The 17614-nt window shown below is 45.8% G+C and overlaps 3 protein-coding genes across 4 annotated transcripts; all 3 read right to left on the bottom strand.

Annotated features, from left to right (window-relative positions):
• Positions 1–1239: 1239 nt before the first annotated feature.
• On the bottom strand, positions 1240–6441 carry LOC123447454. 2 transcript variants are annotated; one of them, XM_045124061.1, is made up of 7 exons: positions 4447–5955; positions 3683–4379; positions 3491–3603; positions 3087–3392; positions 2934–3006; positions 2249–2834; positions 1240–1454 (listed from the first exon to the last, which is right to left on the bottom strand). In XM_045124061.1, exons 1-2 carry the CDS (start codon positions 4789–4791, stop codon positions 3699–3701), a joined length of 1026 nt encoding a protein of 341 aa, XP_044979996.1. In that variant the 5' UTR covers positions 4792–5955; the 3' UTR covers positions 1240–1454; positions 2249–2834; positions 2934–3006; positions 3087–3392; positions 3491–3603; positions 3683–3698. The 2 variants fall into 2 exon arrangements, 1 of the variants encoding a protein (XP_044979996.1); XR_006631505.1 differs by lacking the exons at positions 1240–1454; positions 3683–4379; positions 4447–5955 and adding exons at positions 6042–6191; positions 6277–6441.
• Positions 6442–7927: 1486 nt separating this feature from the next.
• LOC123401300 (lipoyl synthase 1, chloroplastic-like) lies at positions 7928–10829 on the bottom strand. The gene is made up of 8 exons (XM_045095078.1): positions 10677–10829; positions 10036–10572; positions 9757–9938; positions 9584–9674; positions 9350–9507; positions 8880–9051; positions 8645–8755; positions 7928–8339 (listed from the first exon to the last, which is right to left on the bottom strand). The coding sequence occupies exons 1-8, from the start codon at positions 10827–10829 to the stop codon at positions 8253–8255; spliced, it is 1491 nt and encodes a 496-aa protein (XP_044951013.1). The 3' UTR covers positions 7928–8252.
• Positions 10830–11000: 171 nt separating this feature from the next.
• On the bottom strand, positions 11001–16374 carry LOC123447445 (protein PAT1 homolog 1-like). The gene is made up of 5 exons (XM_045124050.1): positions 16115–16374; positions 15697–15863; positions 14508–14564; positions 13766–13835; positions 11001–13528 (listed from the first exon to the last, which is right to left on the bottom strand). The coding sequence occupies exons 1-5, from the start codon at positions 16164–16166 to the stop codon at positions 11442–11444; spliced, it is 2433 nt and encodes an 810-aa protein (XP_044979985.1). The 5' UTR covers positions 16167–16374; the 3' UTR covers positions 11001–11441.
• Positions 16375–17614: the final 1240 nt, after the last annotated feature.

Genomic DNA, 17614 nt, shown 5'->3' with positions numbered 1-17614 from the left:
AAATCCCAACCTCCACCTTATCCCTTCAAATCACTAGTAGATATAGTGTATTGGATATTAAGAAAATGCATTAGAGTTTGGGAATTTGTAAGAAAAATACAAGGATGAAATATGTCAAATACACTAGAACCAAACGATGTTTTGGGATATGTGGGGATTTAAAGGTATGACTCAAATAATTCCCACCAAATCCCTAGAATAAACTAATACCGAAAAAGGCCTTACGCGGGATCCCTCCTCTAGTCCAGCTAGTCCAGCTCCCTAAAATACACTAGTACCAGCTAGTCCAGCTCCCTAAAATGCACTAGTACCAAACAAGGCCTTACGCAGGATCCCTAAAATACACTAATATCAAACAAGGCCTTACGCAGGATTTATCGTTACATCTATTCCTCCCCTAGTCGAGCTCCGTTACCACCCCGAGATCCCTCCTCTTCATCGAGCGCCGCCGCCTACCCATGACCCCCTCCGGGTCCAGCACGACTGATCCCCTTTGCGTCATCGTAACTCCCTCTTCATCTTTAGACCAAGAGACGATGGAAATGAGATATTGGGACTCAATGTTTCATAATGTCGTTGGATCCACCAAAAGCAATTTGTTGGGACTCAAAAATATCTATTAAAATCTCCAAAGGCATCAAACATCTTGTCCTGATTTTTCAGTTTCGGAGAAATCTAAACACCAATACCATTGTATACATTGATCAGATCCCCGCTGTGTAAGATCATAGACAAGCTTAATGTTCCTACTAGGTGTGGTAGCCACCTCGTGGCTATATTCATCAACCATTTTTTCAAAGATAATGTTTCTTGGGTTACCCGAATGTAAACAGGTTACACGATAAGCAATATCATTATATTGCATATCTTGCATGTCAAATCATGTGACTGATTTGTTCATGAAGTCTCTATCAACTTTTACATTCTAGAAATATGCTCATGAAATTGGTATGTGACGATTTTAAAATTTGTAAGAGTCAGGGAGAGTATCTTCATGAATTGTTCATGTTCAATGCATCATATACTCTTTTCCCCTTCAGGCTTCGTTCGGTTACCCAAGGTAGAATCCAAGTGTGGATTCTACCCTCCCAGGGATTGGGTGATCCCCATCATGTCACCCACCCCCACCATTCCCCATCCATAGAAATCCCTGTGTGCATAGTACGTGTTCGGTTGCTCCCCTTCTAATCCGTACTAAGAGACAACCAGTCACCCAAACGAATATGTGAGCGGTATACTGAAAGACAACCGGTCACCCAAACGAAGCTGGAGTATATGTCATACAAATTTATCTCAAATAGACAGCAAAATATTTCTAAAAATTCTCAGTTATTCTAAGCTAGAGTCCATCAACTTTTAGAAAATGGCTTACAATCTCTCCAAAATCGTTGAAGATATACTACAAATGTTACATAATTTATCTCGTCGATGCCGCTTCCATAGCGATTGATGCACTGCATTGGCAATAAAGGCAGTTAGTCCATATCAAAGAACTAATATCTGAGCAGTATACATGAACAAAGAAATAAATATGAGATGTCTTACTTCTGGCAATCAACAATCAAGAAATAATCATGAACTAATATACATGAACAAAGAACTAATATGTTTCAATGTGAGCAAAGAAATACTAAAGAAATACCGAAGAAATAATCATGAACTAATATACATGAACAAAGAAATAAATATGAGATGTCTTACTTCTGGCAATCAACAATCAAGAAATAATCATGAACTAATATACATGAACAAAGAACTAATATGTTTCAGTGTGAGCAAAGAAATACTGAAGAAATAATCATGAACTAATATAAATGAACAAAGAAATAAATATGAGATGTCTTACTTCTAGCAATCAACAACCAAGGAATAATCATGAACTAATAATCTCAAATATTGAAGAATAACAGCAGCACCACAACCACAGTGGGTTGGAACTGCATACATGCATTTCAATCAACCAGCACACCAGCCCCAAGCACTGATCCAATATCTATAATAAATCAACCATGAAGAGCAGCCCCACTCTCTTAAAAATCCCCAATCTATCTACTGATCTCCTTCCTCACCCATCCCAATATCCTTTTTCTTAAAAAATAAGACTATCATATTTGAAATATTTGTCATGTATTATTTACTTATTTTATTTCAGGCTAGAACAACACATTTTGCAATTGTTATATTACAGTAGCAATGAGCAGGGTAAACAACAATTGATAAAAAAAACAAGGGAGCTTCATGTGAGTACCTGAGTTATTCCATTTCTGCTCTCAGCCACATAAGAGCGGTCTCCGGTCTGGCACTCATGAAAATCTCTCGATTCTCGGGGAACTTGAACACTCGGAAAGCCTTGACTTCTTCCTCGGGTGTGATATCCATTGTTTTCAGCAGATCAATGCAATTTTTGATAGAGTACTCGTCCACAACCCTTGACTTGTTCCTCTCATCTTCCACCTGATTCGCCCTTATTTCCAAGTACTTCTCCATCATTGCAGCCACATCGCTATTTGCCCCCCTCCGCCTCTTTGGTTCTTTTTCTTGTCCATTTCTTGAGGGTGATGTAGCCAAACTTGGTTGCGTTTGATGGGGCTCCACAACAATATTTTCTTGCACAAACACCTCCTCAACATCTTCATCAATCTGCACCCTTTCTTCTCCAAGATTCTCACCATTGGCTGATGGTTCTCCTCCAATATTATCACCATGGTATGATGTTTCTCCATGATTCTCGCGAACATACTCACCAGCTCCTCCCAGATTCTCGAGTTGTGCTTGGGTTGAGTACTGTGATGACTCGATAGATGTGAAGTTGTATGTCCCTTAAGCAGTTTGGCCTACAAGTTAAAGTGGCAATCGAATATAAGATTTCAAAATAAAAGACTGAACAAACATAAAACAATGACATGAGTATATGAATGAAGTTGATAACTGACCATCATGCAATTCTCCCAAAGCGTCAAAAAGAGGGAAACCTTTTGTCTTGAACTTTCCAGCTTTAGGGTGTGACTGCATAGTTGACAAAAACAATGAGATTAGAGCATGCAACAAAACAATGAAATGTTTAGGGAATAACAATGACATTTTACTATGATAATGTTTTTCCAAAGTGGTGGATCTGCTGGAATCTTGCACTGCTGGTCATCCCATGAAACACCGCTTTGCTTCCTTATCTCTTTAATCATCCTATAATCTCTTTTCAACTCTTTCTCCTTTTTCTTGGATCTTCTTCTTCTCGTACCTAGCATATGGATTATTCTGGTGGAATTTCTTCACTATCTTATTCCATGCTTCAGAGCTCCATCCATTTTGACCCTTGTGTTCAGGTGTAGCATGCTCATGAAGCAAGTCCATGAGATCTTTCTCAAGGCTTGCATTCCATTGTGCTCTATCTTCTGCATTCCACGTATCATGTTAATGTACCTTTTTCTATCTTAACTATTTTCACATAGCTAGAGAAATATTTAAGATTGTACAAGAGCTAGTTTATTACCTTTTGGAGACCCTCTCCTCCTCTTTTCCACACTCCCTGTAGGGGGCAACTTTCGGCAACTTCTTTCAGGAGGTTCAACCTTGGTGATACTCGAGCAGACATCATAATGATTTCTGGACAAAACAAGTATCCAAGTGACTATTTATAACATGAGATGAAAGTAAAACAAGTTTCAAAGTGATAAATTATTACAAAGCTTTATTGTTCCCTAAGGTTGCCGCTGATAATATGCCCACATCTGATGAGCAATTGCATCCCTAAGGTTATTGCCTTCATGGTTGACTTGATGATTTTGAGGATTGTCGCCATCAAGAAGATCCACAAAATTCATGGGAGATATGTTGTTTGGTTGATTATCTAACCAATGCTCATCTCCTTGGTGAGATCGAATGATGTTATGTAAGATTGCCGCTGCTGCTGAAAGCTTGACTTGATTCTCTATTCGATGATGCGTACCCACTTTCAGAATTGGGAACCGCTTCTTCAAGACTCCCAATGCACGTTCGATATGATTTCGTAACACGGCATGCCGATGATTAAAGAGCTCCCTATGATTTTGGGGTCGACGGCGACCGCGTGCAAACTCCTTGAGATGGTACCGAACACCACGGTACGGTGCCAATAAGTAAGGAGTGTTAGCATAACCGCCATCAACCAGATAAAACTTGCCCGGAGGTACTTGAAACCCATTGTTAAGTGCTGAGCGAAGAACTCTAGCATCAGTCGCGGATCCCTCCAAACCACAAGAAATGAAGGTGAAGTTTAAGTCGAAGTCGCACACGACCATAACATTATGGTTGAGGGTCCCTTTCCTATTTCTGAACGGTGCAGCCTTTTCTCCTGAAATTGTTATGGGAACATGTGTCCCATCAATGGCTTCGATGCAGTTCTACAACAAAATAGTACAAGTTAGCATCAATGGCCCCGATGTGGATGGAAGTTGACGAAGCAAAAACCTGAAAATATGGAAAGAATCTCGTGTTGGATTGAATCTTTGGATGTACTTGATCAGGATTTGGAGGCTTCAAGAAATGCTTAGATAGAGTAGGGATGATGTTGAAGAAATTCTTCATGTGCCAATGGAAAGTATCCCCGCTGTGACCAAAATGAACTTGAAGATCTTCAAATGAAGAATTGTGGGATAACATCCATAGAAACGATGCTAGTTTCTCTTCGACTTTAATTCTAGTGTCAGTCACCAAATTCTCGCGTCGAAGATAACCAACCAATGATCTGAAAATATGAGGTTCCATCCTAAATGCTACCAGGCAGTTTTTGATGTGTTCCTTCGAGTAACTCATTAACAAACATCTCGCCTGTTAGCAACGACGTATGACGCCGAATCCTCGGCTCCCTACTAGCAACTCCACTAGTCTCCATCAAATATAGTGCAGGGAAAACAAATAGCATCATTTCGCCATCCTCCTCCTCCCTCTTCCTAATGCAATCCCTCATATCTGAATCCATTTTATGACTAAAGAAAAAAAAAGACCACTAGTTATCACTACTACAACAGATAAGAAGATAAAAAAGAAAGATGATGTACGAAACCTGAAAACAATTTAATGTGCTGTGGAACAGAACCTGAATCTTGTTTAGGGGTTACTCGAAACAAGTACGTACAGTAGGCTCAAAAGCAGAAATTATTATCTTGTGTGTGAAGCTGAACTAGGCAGACTGAACTGATTTTGGTTTTCAAATTCCAAAGTCATCCACTAGTTAACTACCGGCATATAGTACTATTAAATTGAAGAACTGTTATCTGAATGAAAGCAGAGTAGAACGGAAACCAATAGTTTCCATATGAAGCAAGGTTCAGAGTGGATTTTAGTATCCAGCCATAAATCCAACAGTCGCAACGTTGTGCCTGTTGACCACCTACTGATTTGATTCAGCAACCTGTACTGATTAATCTCTATAATCCTACAGCAGTTCAGAGCCTTCAGACCATTACCAAGTCTGAACTCCTAATTAACTGAAACAGATTGGCAAAAGTTTCAGATGTTAACTCCTAATTAACTGAAACAGGTTAGCAAAAGCACACAGCGTTTGGCATCCTGATACTAGTCTTTTAGTACATTAGGAACAAACAACATAGGGCCATTACATAATACGGTACATTCTGAATGAAAGATAGTACAGCGAGTTAACACTTCCACGCGTACTCGTGCTCTAGTTTAAGTACATCTGCTTGTGCAAAACAAACAACAGACAAGTTCATATATGCAATATACCAGAGCACGTCCATATGACTGCAGTTAAACTATGTGTAGCGAGCTGGTAATCTCAGCTACAAATGGCGACTTGGGGAGGCTTTTCAGCTAAAAACAACGCCCAACAAGTGAGGAGGGTGATGTACCTGCTTTTCTTTTCTGTGCACTGAGTGGACTAACTGAACTGAACTGCACAACAAGTATGCTTGCTGCAAGGTCACTCAAAACTGGCAAGAATCTACGGGTTTCTATAGTAGCATAAAAGCGAGCTGGTAATCTCTGTCTGTGTTCTTTGCCTGAGTGGATGTTACTAAGGGACAACAAGGTGACATTTTTACCTTCGTGTGGGCGTTGGCCTTGCAGGTCAGGTCGAGCTCCTCCCAGGTCGAGCTCCTGCTCTCACCTCCTCGTTGCACCCGTCTCCTCCCCTCCTCCTGGTCTCGTCCTCTCCCCTTCTGGATCCAAAGGGAGCTCTCCTCTGCACGGATCTGGCACACAAAGGCAGCCGGCGGCAGCTCCGGTTGATTTAGGCACGGACCTGGCCGAGAAACGCAGGCGAGGCGGAGTACGTACCTCTGGTAGCTTCATGGAGGAGGAAGGGAGAACGCTCGCGGAAGGCTGGCGTTTCTTTGTTCCCGCTGATGCCGTGCCCTCCGTCCCCGCGACCGGCACCTTCGCCGCCGTCGTTGTCGCCTAGGGTTCGCGAGAGGAAAGGCGTCTTCTGTTTTTTGAAAGGAGAGGCGGGGGTTGATTCCACGGGAGGAGAGGTGGGGGTTGATTCCTTGCTGAAACCCGACGGTCTTGGACGGGATGTAACCCCGGTCGGGTTTAACCAAAAACAGTTAACTGGTTCACAGGTATTTAATCCCGGTCGGGGCAAAACCACGGGGTTTGACCGGGTTTCGGCGTCGATCCTGACGGGGGAGGCCTAACCGAACGAAGCCTCATGAGTTTACTATACAGGTTCTCATAAAGGTTTTTAACGGGGTAATATCAACATGAGATCATATGTCATACTTTTTGATGGGGCCTCATAAAGGTTTTTAACGGGGTAATATCAACATGAGATCATATATCATACTTTTTGTTTGCCCCATCGGGTTTTTTAGGAAAGTATATACAACATATTTATTGTCGTCTAAATTCTATGAGTTTCTCATATTGAGTTAAAAGAGACAATAATCAATATATGTTGCATCATTTTTTCCTTATTTTTCCACCGGGTTTGAATAAATTTTAGCAACATATCAAACACTTTCTCCTCATATTTTTTCCACCGGATTTTTGGAGGAGTTTCTATCAAGATGAAGATGCCCACGAAGTACAAGCCGTGATTAGGAGGCGAGGGGGGGGGGGGGGGGGTAGAATTAATTATAGGTTAATCCTTGCTTTACAGGAACTGTCGGCGGCGGTTGATCCCATCTTCATGTGTGGACGCCTATAGAGAACCGCCCCTTGGCATCGTATACATAACAACACTCTCATCAATTAAGATTAACAATTCTCATTATCTCTCTTATTTTCAACTTCCAACAGGCACGTCAATTTCCAGAGCAACACCCATGAAAGCACCCACATAGGCCACATTTCTTTCACTCCTCTCATCAGTAGGAATGTTAATCACATTCACCCATGCCACATTCAGGATTCCTTTGGCGCCCACATCAGCAGACCATTGTGGCACTTCCACAGCAGCCCCCACAAGATTTAAGGTTCCTATGTTCACGAAAACATATTTTCTCTACTTCCCTAGGACTAGGAAACCTCATGACATACATATCAGCTCCAATGGGACGAGCAGCACATCTCCAGCCACAACACAGGTACTTGTAAAAGGCCTGCTCAATTTCTCTACATGTAGGATTTCCTTCCATGATCTGGATCACTGTGTTACTAGATCTGTCTTTAACTTGCTTAGACTTGCAAGGATATAATAGAAACCCTACCCCCTAGCCTGAGAACCGTATAGCATATAGCATAAGTTCAGGTTCACTCGGACTCATGGTTGGGGTTTAAGCGCATAGCATGAGTTCAGTCCTCTTTGAACCCGCACAGGTTTCTCCTCACCGTAACCAACGCCGTATATGGTCTGGCCATACAGTACTTGTAAGAAGTACTCGGTTTGCAGAGAGCTGGCACACACCAGTATACAAATGTTCCAGTTTAGACACTACACGAAGTGACAACTCTTAACTCTAGAACCCATGACAAGATACACCTTGTGTTTCAGAAACAATCAGGACACCACTATATATAGCACTGCAAATCATAGACCAAGCATCACATACAGGCATACAGCTATCTGTCTAAACAACTGATACGAACAGGTAAAAACGGAACACGCCAGAGTGACAAGAGAAATTACGTTATGACTGAATGCAAGATGTAAGCAATCGTAAAACCGACGAGCGCCAATGGAGCATAGGAACTTTGAAGAATGGTCAACGTTGCACTGCGCTCCGTTCTGCAGGCCACAAACAAAATTAACTCTTCCTGTGTGTAGAAAACTCTGACATGGGATAGAATCGGCCGGAGACCATCAGATCAGATTACGATGCAGCGGACACAAGCTGGGCTTTTTTCTGTCGGACAAAATTTTGGACAAATATCTCCCCCGCGCGGTACGAGGACCGGACCTGAAAACGTCCAACAAATACGAAAGTGAGTTCCTGTAATTCGCTAATAGCAGCAACGACAAAACTGCATACAATTCTACCACCAGTAACTAACACGACAGGGAGTGCTAGCCTTTTCTCTTGTGTGGTTTTACAAGCTGAATAGCAGAGGCATGTTTTATTGACAGTGCAAAACAACAACGGTTTCCCCGTCTTGATGAGTGGGCAATGGTAAAAATTGTCTTTTAAAATAAGCATTGGCATTCCTTGTCTCAAACATTATATATTATTGTCTAAAAGCATAATCAGCTATATGTAATGCTTACCAGAGGTCCACTAGCAACATACACAAATCCTAAAGATTCCCCATACTCCTTCCAAAAATCAAACTTCTCAGGAGTCACGTATTCTCTGACCCTCAAATGTTTTTCTGTTGGCTGTATAATCAAGAAGATTTCAGTGTTACAGCATTCACAAGGGCAGCAGGGTAGTATAAATTATAAACATTACACTGTAAGTTCGAGAAACATTCTCCTGAAATAACTGGGCTAAACATCACACCTGTAAATATTGTCCCAAGGTCAGAATGTCAACGTCGATGGCCCTCAAGTCAGCCATGGTTTGCTTTATCTCCTCGTCTGTCTCACCTAGACCAAGCATGATCGAGGACTTGGTCACCATGCCCTCTTTGCAAGCCTTTGCTTGTTTCAGAACCGCTAAGCTCTGCTCATATCTGTAGAGATAACAGACTGGAAATAAGGCAGCAGTTACACCGCAGATGCTAATATGATGACATTAGTGATCTCCCTTCTGTGATTGCTTCTAGAATTATCAGTGAAGATGCAGGTTTTGAAGTTACAGATGTCATGTTACCAATCATTAGAGTACTGTAAATGAGTTTGATGAACTCAGATGAGGGTATTGACGATATAGTGCTTTAGAGGACTCTCCTAGTTAGTATGCACGAAATGATGTGGAGCACAATAGACTGAGCAACATACAGTAAAAAGTAAGTGAGAGAAGCGCATTACCCTGCTCGGGGATCTCTAACTATCCTCTGCATACTCCTCACAGTTTCGATGTTGTGCGCATACACATCTAGGCCAGAGTTTGCCAAAGACGCGACTGCCTCGAGGTCGCCTCGAAAATCTGAGGTCAGACACTCCACCAGTATTGTAGGCTTCAACTCCTGAACAGAAGCCCCCAAAACTATCACATGGTAGATTCACCGACTGAATCAGCAAGCTAAGGCGTCAGGGACAAACCTTGAGAGCCCTTACTGTTTCGGCGAAATGGCCGCTTCCACCATCAGGGATGTCATCCCTGTCGACGCTTGTCAGCACAACATAGTCCACTCTGCAAAGAAACACCGTTTATCAGATAATTTGTACTACTACCATCTTCTTCTTAGCATGCCGATACATGTCAGTGACCGTACCCCCAACTCGCAACAGCGACGGCTGTTTTCAGAGGCTCGAGGGCGTCCGGCGGCGCAGGCTTGTTGCTGGTCTTGACGGCGCAGAACCGACAGCCCCGGGTGCAGGTGTCGCCGAGGAGCATGATGGTCGCGGTGGCGATGCCGTCCCCTTCCCCGCCGGCGCCGCCGCCCCCGTTCCAGCACTGCAGCATGCAAAATCATCACCGAATCGCTGAAAACGTTGGCCCGAGCCACGAGCACGGCGGCTCCGTGGCAAGAAGACGGATCGATTCTAAGTACCTCTCCGATGTTGGGGCACTGGGCCTCGACGCAGACGGTGTTGAGCTTGAGCTCGCCGAGCGACTCCCTGAGCCTGGCGTACTTGTCCCCCTGCGCGGCCCGCTGCCGCAGCCACGCCGGCTTCCTCGCCTCCGGGTCCCTCCCCGTGAACGGCGTCGGCGGGGCCCATCCCGACGCCGACGACGACGACGCCGCCGACCCGCCGTGGCATCTCACCGCCGGCGCCGGGCTGGGCCGAGCGAGGAAGCCCCGGGCCCGCGGCGGGGGAGGCGGGGGCGGAGGCCGGGCGAGCGAGCTCTGCATTGTTGGCGCGCGGAGGGATCGAGGCCGGTTGAATTGAACCCTAGGGCGCCATCGCTGTGCCGCTGTGTGGTAAGCGCGGCGCGGGGCGATGGTTCCGAAGCGGCGGGGGGAGAGGGGTTTCGGGTGTGACGGATTCGCCCCTGAGATCTGGCGCCTGGGAGGGAGGCGGAGTGCACGGGGTGACACGGAGGGCAGGATGGGTATCTCGCGGGGAGACGGTGGTCGCTCCGAAGCCTCGCCGTGTTTTTAACTGACACCGGCTTGCAGTTGCAGCTAGCTTTGACTCTTGACCTTATGTGTGTGTGTGTGTGGTGGGTGCGATGGGGCCAACGCCGTGCCGTGTTGGACGCGCGGCGTCGGAGGCGGGGAGAAGGCGACGGCGGCTCCGCGTCGAGATCCGGGGGAGCTGACCGTCGCCGGCCGAGGCTTTCACCTGTGAGTAGCAGCAGTCTGCCGTTGTTGTTGTCAAAGCTCATACGATCTTCAGTCATTTGCTTTTCTTGCCTGCACATGATAGCGGTGTGCCAAATTACCTGCATACACAAATTTCCAGTAACAAAAAGCCCGATTTTGCAGCGCCAACCGCAAAAGAATATAACACGAAACCTGACGAATGCTACAGCAGTAGGCAACGAGAGAAGAAGACACGAATCACATGAAGCTCACAAACAAAGGATCTCACGCATGTATGCATATCAATCTCACAATGCATGTAGATGGAGCAAACTGAGCTTCAACACTGCCACCACTCACACAAGAAGAAGCAAACACAAGACAGTGTAGAAACTCTACTCGCACGGCCACTGCTATCCGACCCACAACCTTGTTTTTCACCGGAGAAAATAAGGGTTAAAACTAGGTTTCCATCTCCTCCATCACTGCACAAGTTACAACAGGGTACATACACGGACAATCTGTCATGGATATATAACCATCAGGCGGGGGTATTATACACCCGCACGAAGGAGAATGCTTGTTCTAGAAAATTAATAATCTCCATCCTAGGCACTGTCAAACTTGATCCGAGCCAATGGAACTTCTCCAGGCTCGCACACATCCTGCGAGGCACCTAATCACTGCCTGAAAGACAAGCGGCGCATAGTTTAACCGGGAACAGGTTCGGAAGCAGGACGCCCGCCGCTCGCGCCCGAGTGGTTGTAGCCGATCACAGGCATAGACTTCCGGGCAAAGTCAAGAAGCATCTGGCGTTGTTCTTCGCTGGTGTGTGGAAGGCTTGCACGCAGCAGCTCGGCGGGCATCTCCCTGCTGACGGCCTTCGAGGCTTCAGGTCCGCCCATTGAGTCGGATCCCTGCATGGTGAACCTCTGCAGAATACTCCCATACTTGCTGTCGCAGTATTTCGTCAGAAGTCCAAAGAAAGCATCGAACGATGCCTGCCAAAGAGAACGGGTTGACCTGCTGTAGCTGGCTGCAGAATGGGGATCTGCCAGTAGCTCAGTTGCTCTATCCAGTACTGATTTGATGATTACTGAAGCCCCGTCGCCAGCAGAGCTGCCAAGAGGGCGCAGAGGTGGCTGTTGCGGTGAGCAGACAACAGCCGCAAGGCAGGCGCTGAGGGCGCTGAGCTCCATGTGATGCACGCAAGATGACACGGTCTTGGCAAGACTAACTGTTGTTTCTGCAGCACCAGAATCTGACGGCAAACCCCCAAACAAGCTCCTAAGATGCCGAAAGATAGCCATGCAAACTATGCGGGTCAGCTCACTTCCGGGTGCAAGAAGTCGGAGATACCGTGCCAAAAGTTTGCGTCCTTTAGGGAGAGAAACAATGCGGAGAAAAATAAGGTCATCTGTCGGAGCCAATCCTGATGAATTGCCAGGTTTGTTGGGGCCAAAAGGGTCAACAAGCTCAAGTGATGTAGCTAAACCTTCAAGGAGGACCTGTCGCCTTCGCCTCAGCTGGAAGCTGCTGTCCTGTGCCTGGCTAGACTGTAACACGCGGTCAATATCATTTACATCTAGAAGAAGACATATACCATCCTCAACGGTAATTCTGGCTGCCAACATTGGCTCTTTCTCCAGTGGCCTCGTAGATGACTTGTGACCATCACCAGATGAAAGAATATCAACTTCAAGAAGAGGGCGAGGCCTACGTATGGAAGAGAATGACACTCTTCCAAGAGAATCAACCTTTAGGTATGAATGCTGATCACCACCAGACCTAGACTTTGAGTGGGAGTCTTTTATTGACGCAGGGGAGAAATTCATCTTCTGCTGAGAGTTGGCAGATCTTTTGGCTATACAAGCTTGGTGGTAGTAGTCATCGACGTAAGGATCATTGCTGTGACTACCAGAGTGCTGCATTCTTAAAATAGTATTAATCTCTTCGGATGACATATACTTTGATCTGAATTTTGTTCCTCCAGTGTCAACATTCTGGCCAACTGAATCAGATTGTTGTTGAGAAAAGCGCAAACTGTGTTTACCTCTTCCTGACCTTGATCTCTTGTCCCTTGGTGAAGGCACACTAGGAATATGATCAAACCTGCCTATTATCTCTGGGGAATGATGGTGATACAAGTGAGGCTGCATGTTCAGGTAATTGTGATGAGGAGGCTGAACTAGCGACAACCTCTGCTGCTGCTGCTGTTGCTGCTGAGAATATAGCAACGAAGACATTGAACTACTCGGAAAAGATAGTTGTTGCTGCAATAAACTGGGCTGTAGATTTAGATGCTCAAAAGCATGCGAACCAGCTTGATTTGGCCATTCATTTTGCAGGAAGCTGTTCGCGTACAGATCTGCAGCAGTGTAAGACATGCTTCGCCCCAATCGCAGTCCATGAGGTAGACCAGTCATGTTATATGGAGAACCAGAAAGCGACGAACTTGGAGAACCCATTTGGTAACCAGCACCAGGTGATGGAATGCTCGAGTGCCGTGTAAGACCTTGTGCAGGATAAGATAATCCACCACCACCACCTGGTGGAGGATAGGATGTAAATGAAGGGGATCTATGTCCCAGAATAGGTTCACTGGCACGGTGTTGTAGTGGCTCCAGGGGATAGGATGATGTTCGGCTCAAGGGTTTTGACTCTTGTAACTGAGGCAAATACTGTGACTGTAGACACAATTGTTTGCTGTCCTGAAATTCATCGCTGCCCAGTATATCATGATCTACCCAATTCGAGAACTCTGCTTCCTGAACCCAGTCGGTGGTAGTCAAAGAACCTAAAGAAACAAAATAATTAGCTCAGGAACACAGGCAGTTTTTAGGAATAAAGAAATGAAAATCTAGACATTTATATGGAAAATATTTAAGGTTTGATTATCATCTTTCATATTAAACATGCCTAAATAAGGTTGCCGGCGAAATGTCAAGTATATATATGTTTAGACTGCATGTAACATAAAGAAACTTTTCCAATATCAAGCTTCAGGAGTAACTAGGGGCTGAATGCAACTTACTTTCCCTAGAAATTGATCGTCTATCACCAATAACGCCAGGATTCCCTGTTCCGCTGATACTTCGGTTCAACTGAAGACAAGACCTTTTTTTTCAGTAAGCACTCCATGATAAATAGAAAGGGAAAAACAGGACCTAATACTCAGTTTTAACTCACAAGGCTCAATGAATTTGACAAAGTACTATAACTACTCCATTGATTTTTAAAATGTTAGTACATTTCAACTTTGCCATTTAGATATGTAAGAATGCAATCCCAAGATTCATGCCATATTTTGAACTTGCATGACCAATCCACTTATATATGAATGGCTAAAACTGGAAAAAGGAGGACCACCTAGTATAACCTCCCTGTGTACCTAAATACTTGTAGTTGGGGAGAACTAGAAGTCAATTTCATGATTGCATAATTTGAAACAATAGATTATCTTTTTCACAATATGTTGACTATATTATATTAGAAAGACCCATGAAATGGTGTGGGAAAAGAACTGCATTGAGCATGAAGTAATAAGCCTTCAAGAGCATAAAGGGTCATCCTGGACATACTAAATCGTTTCAAACCATAGACAATTAAGTACTCCCTCTGTACCTAAATAATTGTAGTTGGGGAGACTAGTTCTCCCCAACTACAATTATTTAGGTACAGAGGGAGTATATTATAACCATAGGTCTGAAACATATGAATTCATGAAATATAAGACCACTAACTTAAGTAATCGAGCTAATATATAGGTTGCTAACCTTTGCGAATGTGCTTGCAAGATCATCAATTTCAGACAAGTTACTCATGCAATCAATCTGCAAGGATATAAGAACAAGACAAATTTTCATCATGAAAAATATAGGAAACATGACTACAGTCTACAGGAGTCAAAAGAAAGCAACACTGAAAGAGAAGTGACCATAGTTACGAAGTAGGCATGAAAACAACTTGCAGAATAAGGAAATCGGAATGACTTATGAAACAAATTGGCAACACTCAATGTATTAAAGTGGTGGAAATTGAGCTATTTCGGAATGTAATATCGAAGGTTTGATAGGTCACTCCTATATCATTATACTAGTTGCGAAAATAACTTATTGGCCACAGTGAAACACATTTCAGCTACAGAGCAGTGGAAGCTGAAACTAAGCAACGGGGAGGCAGCTAACAGAAGGAACTTTATTGAATCCGTAGACGCATCTTTTCCTTCTGAGAATAGCCCAATTTACATTTCTCGGTACTGGTTATTTTTATAAAAGAACACATGGTTAACAATGTATCTTCCATTTTCTAGAAAAATACAAATTTGTTCAATCAAGTCCTAAACAGTTAGAAGAACAGAAAAAATGATTTTCTTAGGCACATTGGGGGATGGGGGTGGGGGTATAACACTTAGGAACGCAATTTACTACTACTGCCACTCTAAAATAATATAAGACGTTTTAGAATATTGCTTTAACGGAGGGAGTATATTCTTATCATATTAAATCAGATGCATCCGCCTCTAAAACTATAGAGGTTGTGATCCCTCCTTGCAAACAAAAACAAAAACAAGAACAGGAACCAAAGGCAAAACTCGAATGTACCACCGTGTGTACGTCAAAAAAGGACGAGCTACCATCCTAGTGCAGAACAGAACACTCACTCATGAGTCATGACTCATCATCCAACAGTGGCAAGCACCAACAAACAGAGTGAGGACTGTGTGAATCATGCAATGCGCATAATTTCACAGCTTTCGAACAGTAGCAACTACTAGCAAGCACCAACAAACACAGACAGGGCTGTGTGAAACATGGAATGCGCATAATTTCAGAGCTTTCGAACAGTAGCAAGCACCCACGCAGAACCAGAACTTTGTAGGAAGCACGCAGCAGCGCAGCACGGAAACGATAGGATAGCAACAGCAGGGAAGCCGGGTAGAAAGTCAGTCGGTGAGAGCCGCACCTCTTCCCCCACAGGAGACAGCTGGTAAGCCCCGTCATCGTGGCCACCGAAGCCTCCGCCGCCGCCGTCCAGGGGGGCATCATCCACCAGGCTGCCGCCGAGCTCCAGCCCCTCCAGCGGCGCCTTGCCGAAGAAGGAATACTGACCCGAGTCGAAGCGCGAGCTCTCTGCACAGGAAGGAAGGAAGAAGGAAAAAAAAACATAAATCTCCACTCCAGAAGGAGAACATCCGCCCGCGCAGACCGCACGCGAGGGACGCGAAATTCGGCGGCGGCACGCGGACACGCGGCCTTGCGCGGCGCGGATTCGACGACGAGGCCGCTCGCCCGGGCAGGCGGGGCCGAGCGGATCAAACTCAAACCGCAGCCGACCGGAAGGACGTCACTCCAGAGGCAGCGGCGGAAGGAAGCGCAATCACCTGCGGTGGAAGCCGACGAGGAGGATGCGACGTCCGCCCTGAGGCCCCTCATCGCCGGGAGCGGGCGGGCGGGGCGGGGCGGGGCTAGGGTTTGGATTCCGGGGGTGGCCACGCGACGACGCGCTTGGCTTGGGCTTGGGCTTGGGTTTTGGATCTGGGGGAGCTGCGAGAGGAGAGCTGCCTGCCCTCCTCAGTACACGCTTACTTCCCTTCCCGTCCTTTCTCCCTCCCTTGGACTCGGCAATACTGAAAATAAAAAATACAGACCGAAAATGATAGTTCCAGCAATATAAATAAATAAACTTTGCTTGTTTATTTTATCTTTTGCTGTCGCGTGGCGTGCTGGTGTGGACAAGGGGAGGGGGTTGGTTGCTGGATGACACCAGAGGAAAAGAAATTAATGGAGTGTGATCACTGTGCCGAGGAGGAGGCTTTGGCTTGGCGTGTGTGCTACTCTAGCCGCCCCTTTTACGAATGGGCCTCCTTTTCGCTGTGCCATGTCTTGAAATAAAAGCTCTTTTTTGGCCTTTGCTTTGGCACGCTTCCATTCCATCCCATGATCGTCTGTCACGCTAATGGTGCCTTTCTGTTGTTCATTATGATTAACAACAACTCGTGGGGCGGGATGGCCCACCGGGCTAATGTCATTGTGAGAGCAACACCAATGGCGTTTTTGTTTGCATTTCATTCATTTGGGTCGGTCTGGCCAACATCCGTATCCGCTTTTGTAATTAGATCGGTGCTTGCGTCCAACGCGGCCAACGTTCATTTTTAAGCTGCGCGAGAAAAACATTTTAAAAAACATAAACAATCAATTAAGAATTTAAGTCAAGGCCGGCGATAGTCCACATTACATTTAAAATATAAATTTTAATGAACTAAAAATGAGGAGGCGAATTGCCCTAGGCATCATCCTCCTCCTCCTCCTCGTCGAGGTCGGTGAGGTCGACGAGCCAGCCCAGTGGAAGGTCGTCTACCAGGTGGCGCCGACGTCGTCCGTCGATGATTGCACCGACGCTTGTTGGGAAGCGCGACACTCCTCCTCCTCGGCTTCAACCTCGTGCTCCAACAGCTCGATCTGTCGGGCCTCTTCGCCTCCTTCCTCACCCATCGCTGCCACCACTGTTCCAGGTAGGCCGCCTCCTGCTCAGGCGTCGCACCCAACCAGGCGGGTGACGCGCTGACCCACTCGCGCACGACCTCGTTCCACGCGTACATCCACAAACTGAGGGGGCGGGGGCAGCGGGGGACGGCGGGGCGAGCGGCGGCACGACTGCGTCGCCAGCAGTGGAGAGTGCAGTTGCCTCCGTCAGCTGCTTCTCGTAGGCGGCTTCCTCCTCCTCCTCCTCCTTCACGCGCACCTCCTCCTCACTCGCACGCAGGACGGACGCCAACACGTTCTGGTACGCCGCCTCCGCCTTATAGTCCTCTTCGCGCATGATGAGGAGCGATGACGGTTCAGCCACCACGTCATGGACGGTACGCCTGCGCCGCTACTTG

Source organism: Hordeum vulgare, chromosome 1H (assembly GCF_904849725.1).
Source record: "Hordeum vulgare subsp. vulgare chromosome 1H, MorexV3_pseudomolecules_assembly, whole genome shotgun sequence".
In the NCBI taxonomy this organism is placed as follows: domain Eukaryota; kingdom Viridiplantae; phylum Streptophyta; class Magnoliopsida; order Poales; family Poaceae; genus Hordeum; species Hordeum vulgare.
Note: the sequence above shows the minus strand (reverse complement) of the source record. Positions and strands in the feature narration are given on the sequence as shown.

Excerpts from the sequence above, each read along its gene's own strand:
- LOC123447445 (XM_045124050.1), bottom strand. The coding sequence starts at position 16,166 with ATGAGGGGCCTCAGGGCGGACGTCGCATCCTCCTCGTCGGCTTCCACC. Across the intron at positions 14,565-15,696 it reads TGTCTCCTGTGGGGGAAGAG|ATTGATTGCATGAGTAACTT; the intron begins GTGCGGCTCTCA and ends ATATCCTTGCAG. Across the intron at positions 13,529-13,765 it reads ACGATCAATTTCTAGGGAAA|GTTCTTTGACTACCACCGAC; the intron begins GTAAGTTGCATT and ends TTGTTTCTTTAG.
- LOC123401300 (XM_045095078.1), bottom strand. The coding sequence starts at position 10,829 with ATGACTGAAGATCGTATGAGCTTTGACAACAACAACGGCAGACTGCTG. Across the intron at positions 9,675-9,756 it reads GTCGCTGTTGCGAGTTGGGG|AGTGGACTATGTTGTGCTGA; the intron begins GTACGGTCACTG and ends GTTTCTTTGCAG. Across the intron at positions 8,340-8,644 it reads ATGTTGCTAGTGGACCTCTG|GTCCGGTCCTCGTACCGCGC; the intron begins GTAAGCATTACA and ends GGACGTTTTCAG.
- LOC123447454 (XM_045124061.1), bottom strand. The coding sequence starts at position 4,791 with ATGAGTTACTCGAAGGAACACATCAAAAACTGCCTGGTAGCATTTAGG. Across the intron at positions 4,380-4,446 it reads GATTCTTTCCATATTTTCAG|AACTGCATCGAAGCCATTGA; the intron begins GTTTTTGCTTCG and ends ATTTTGTTGTAG.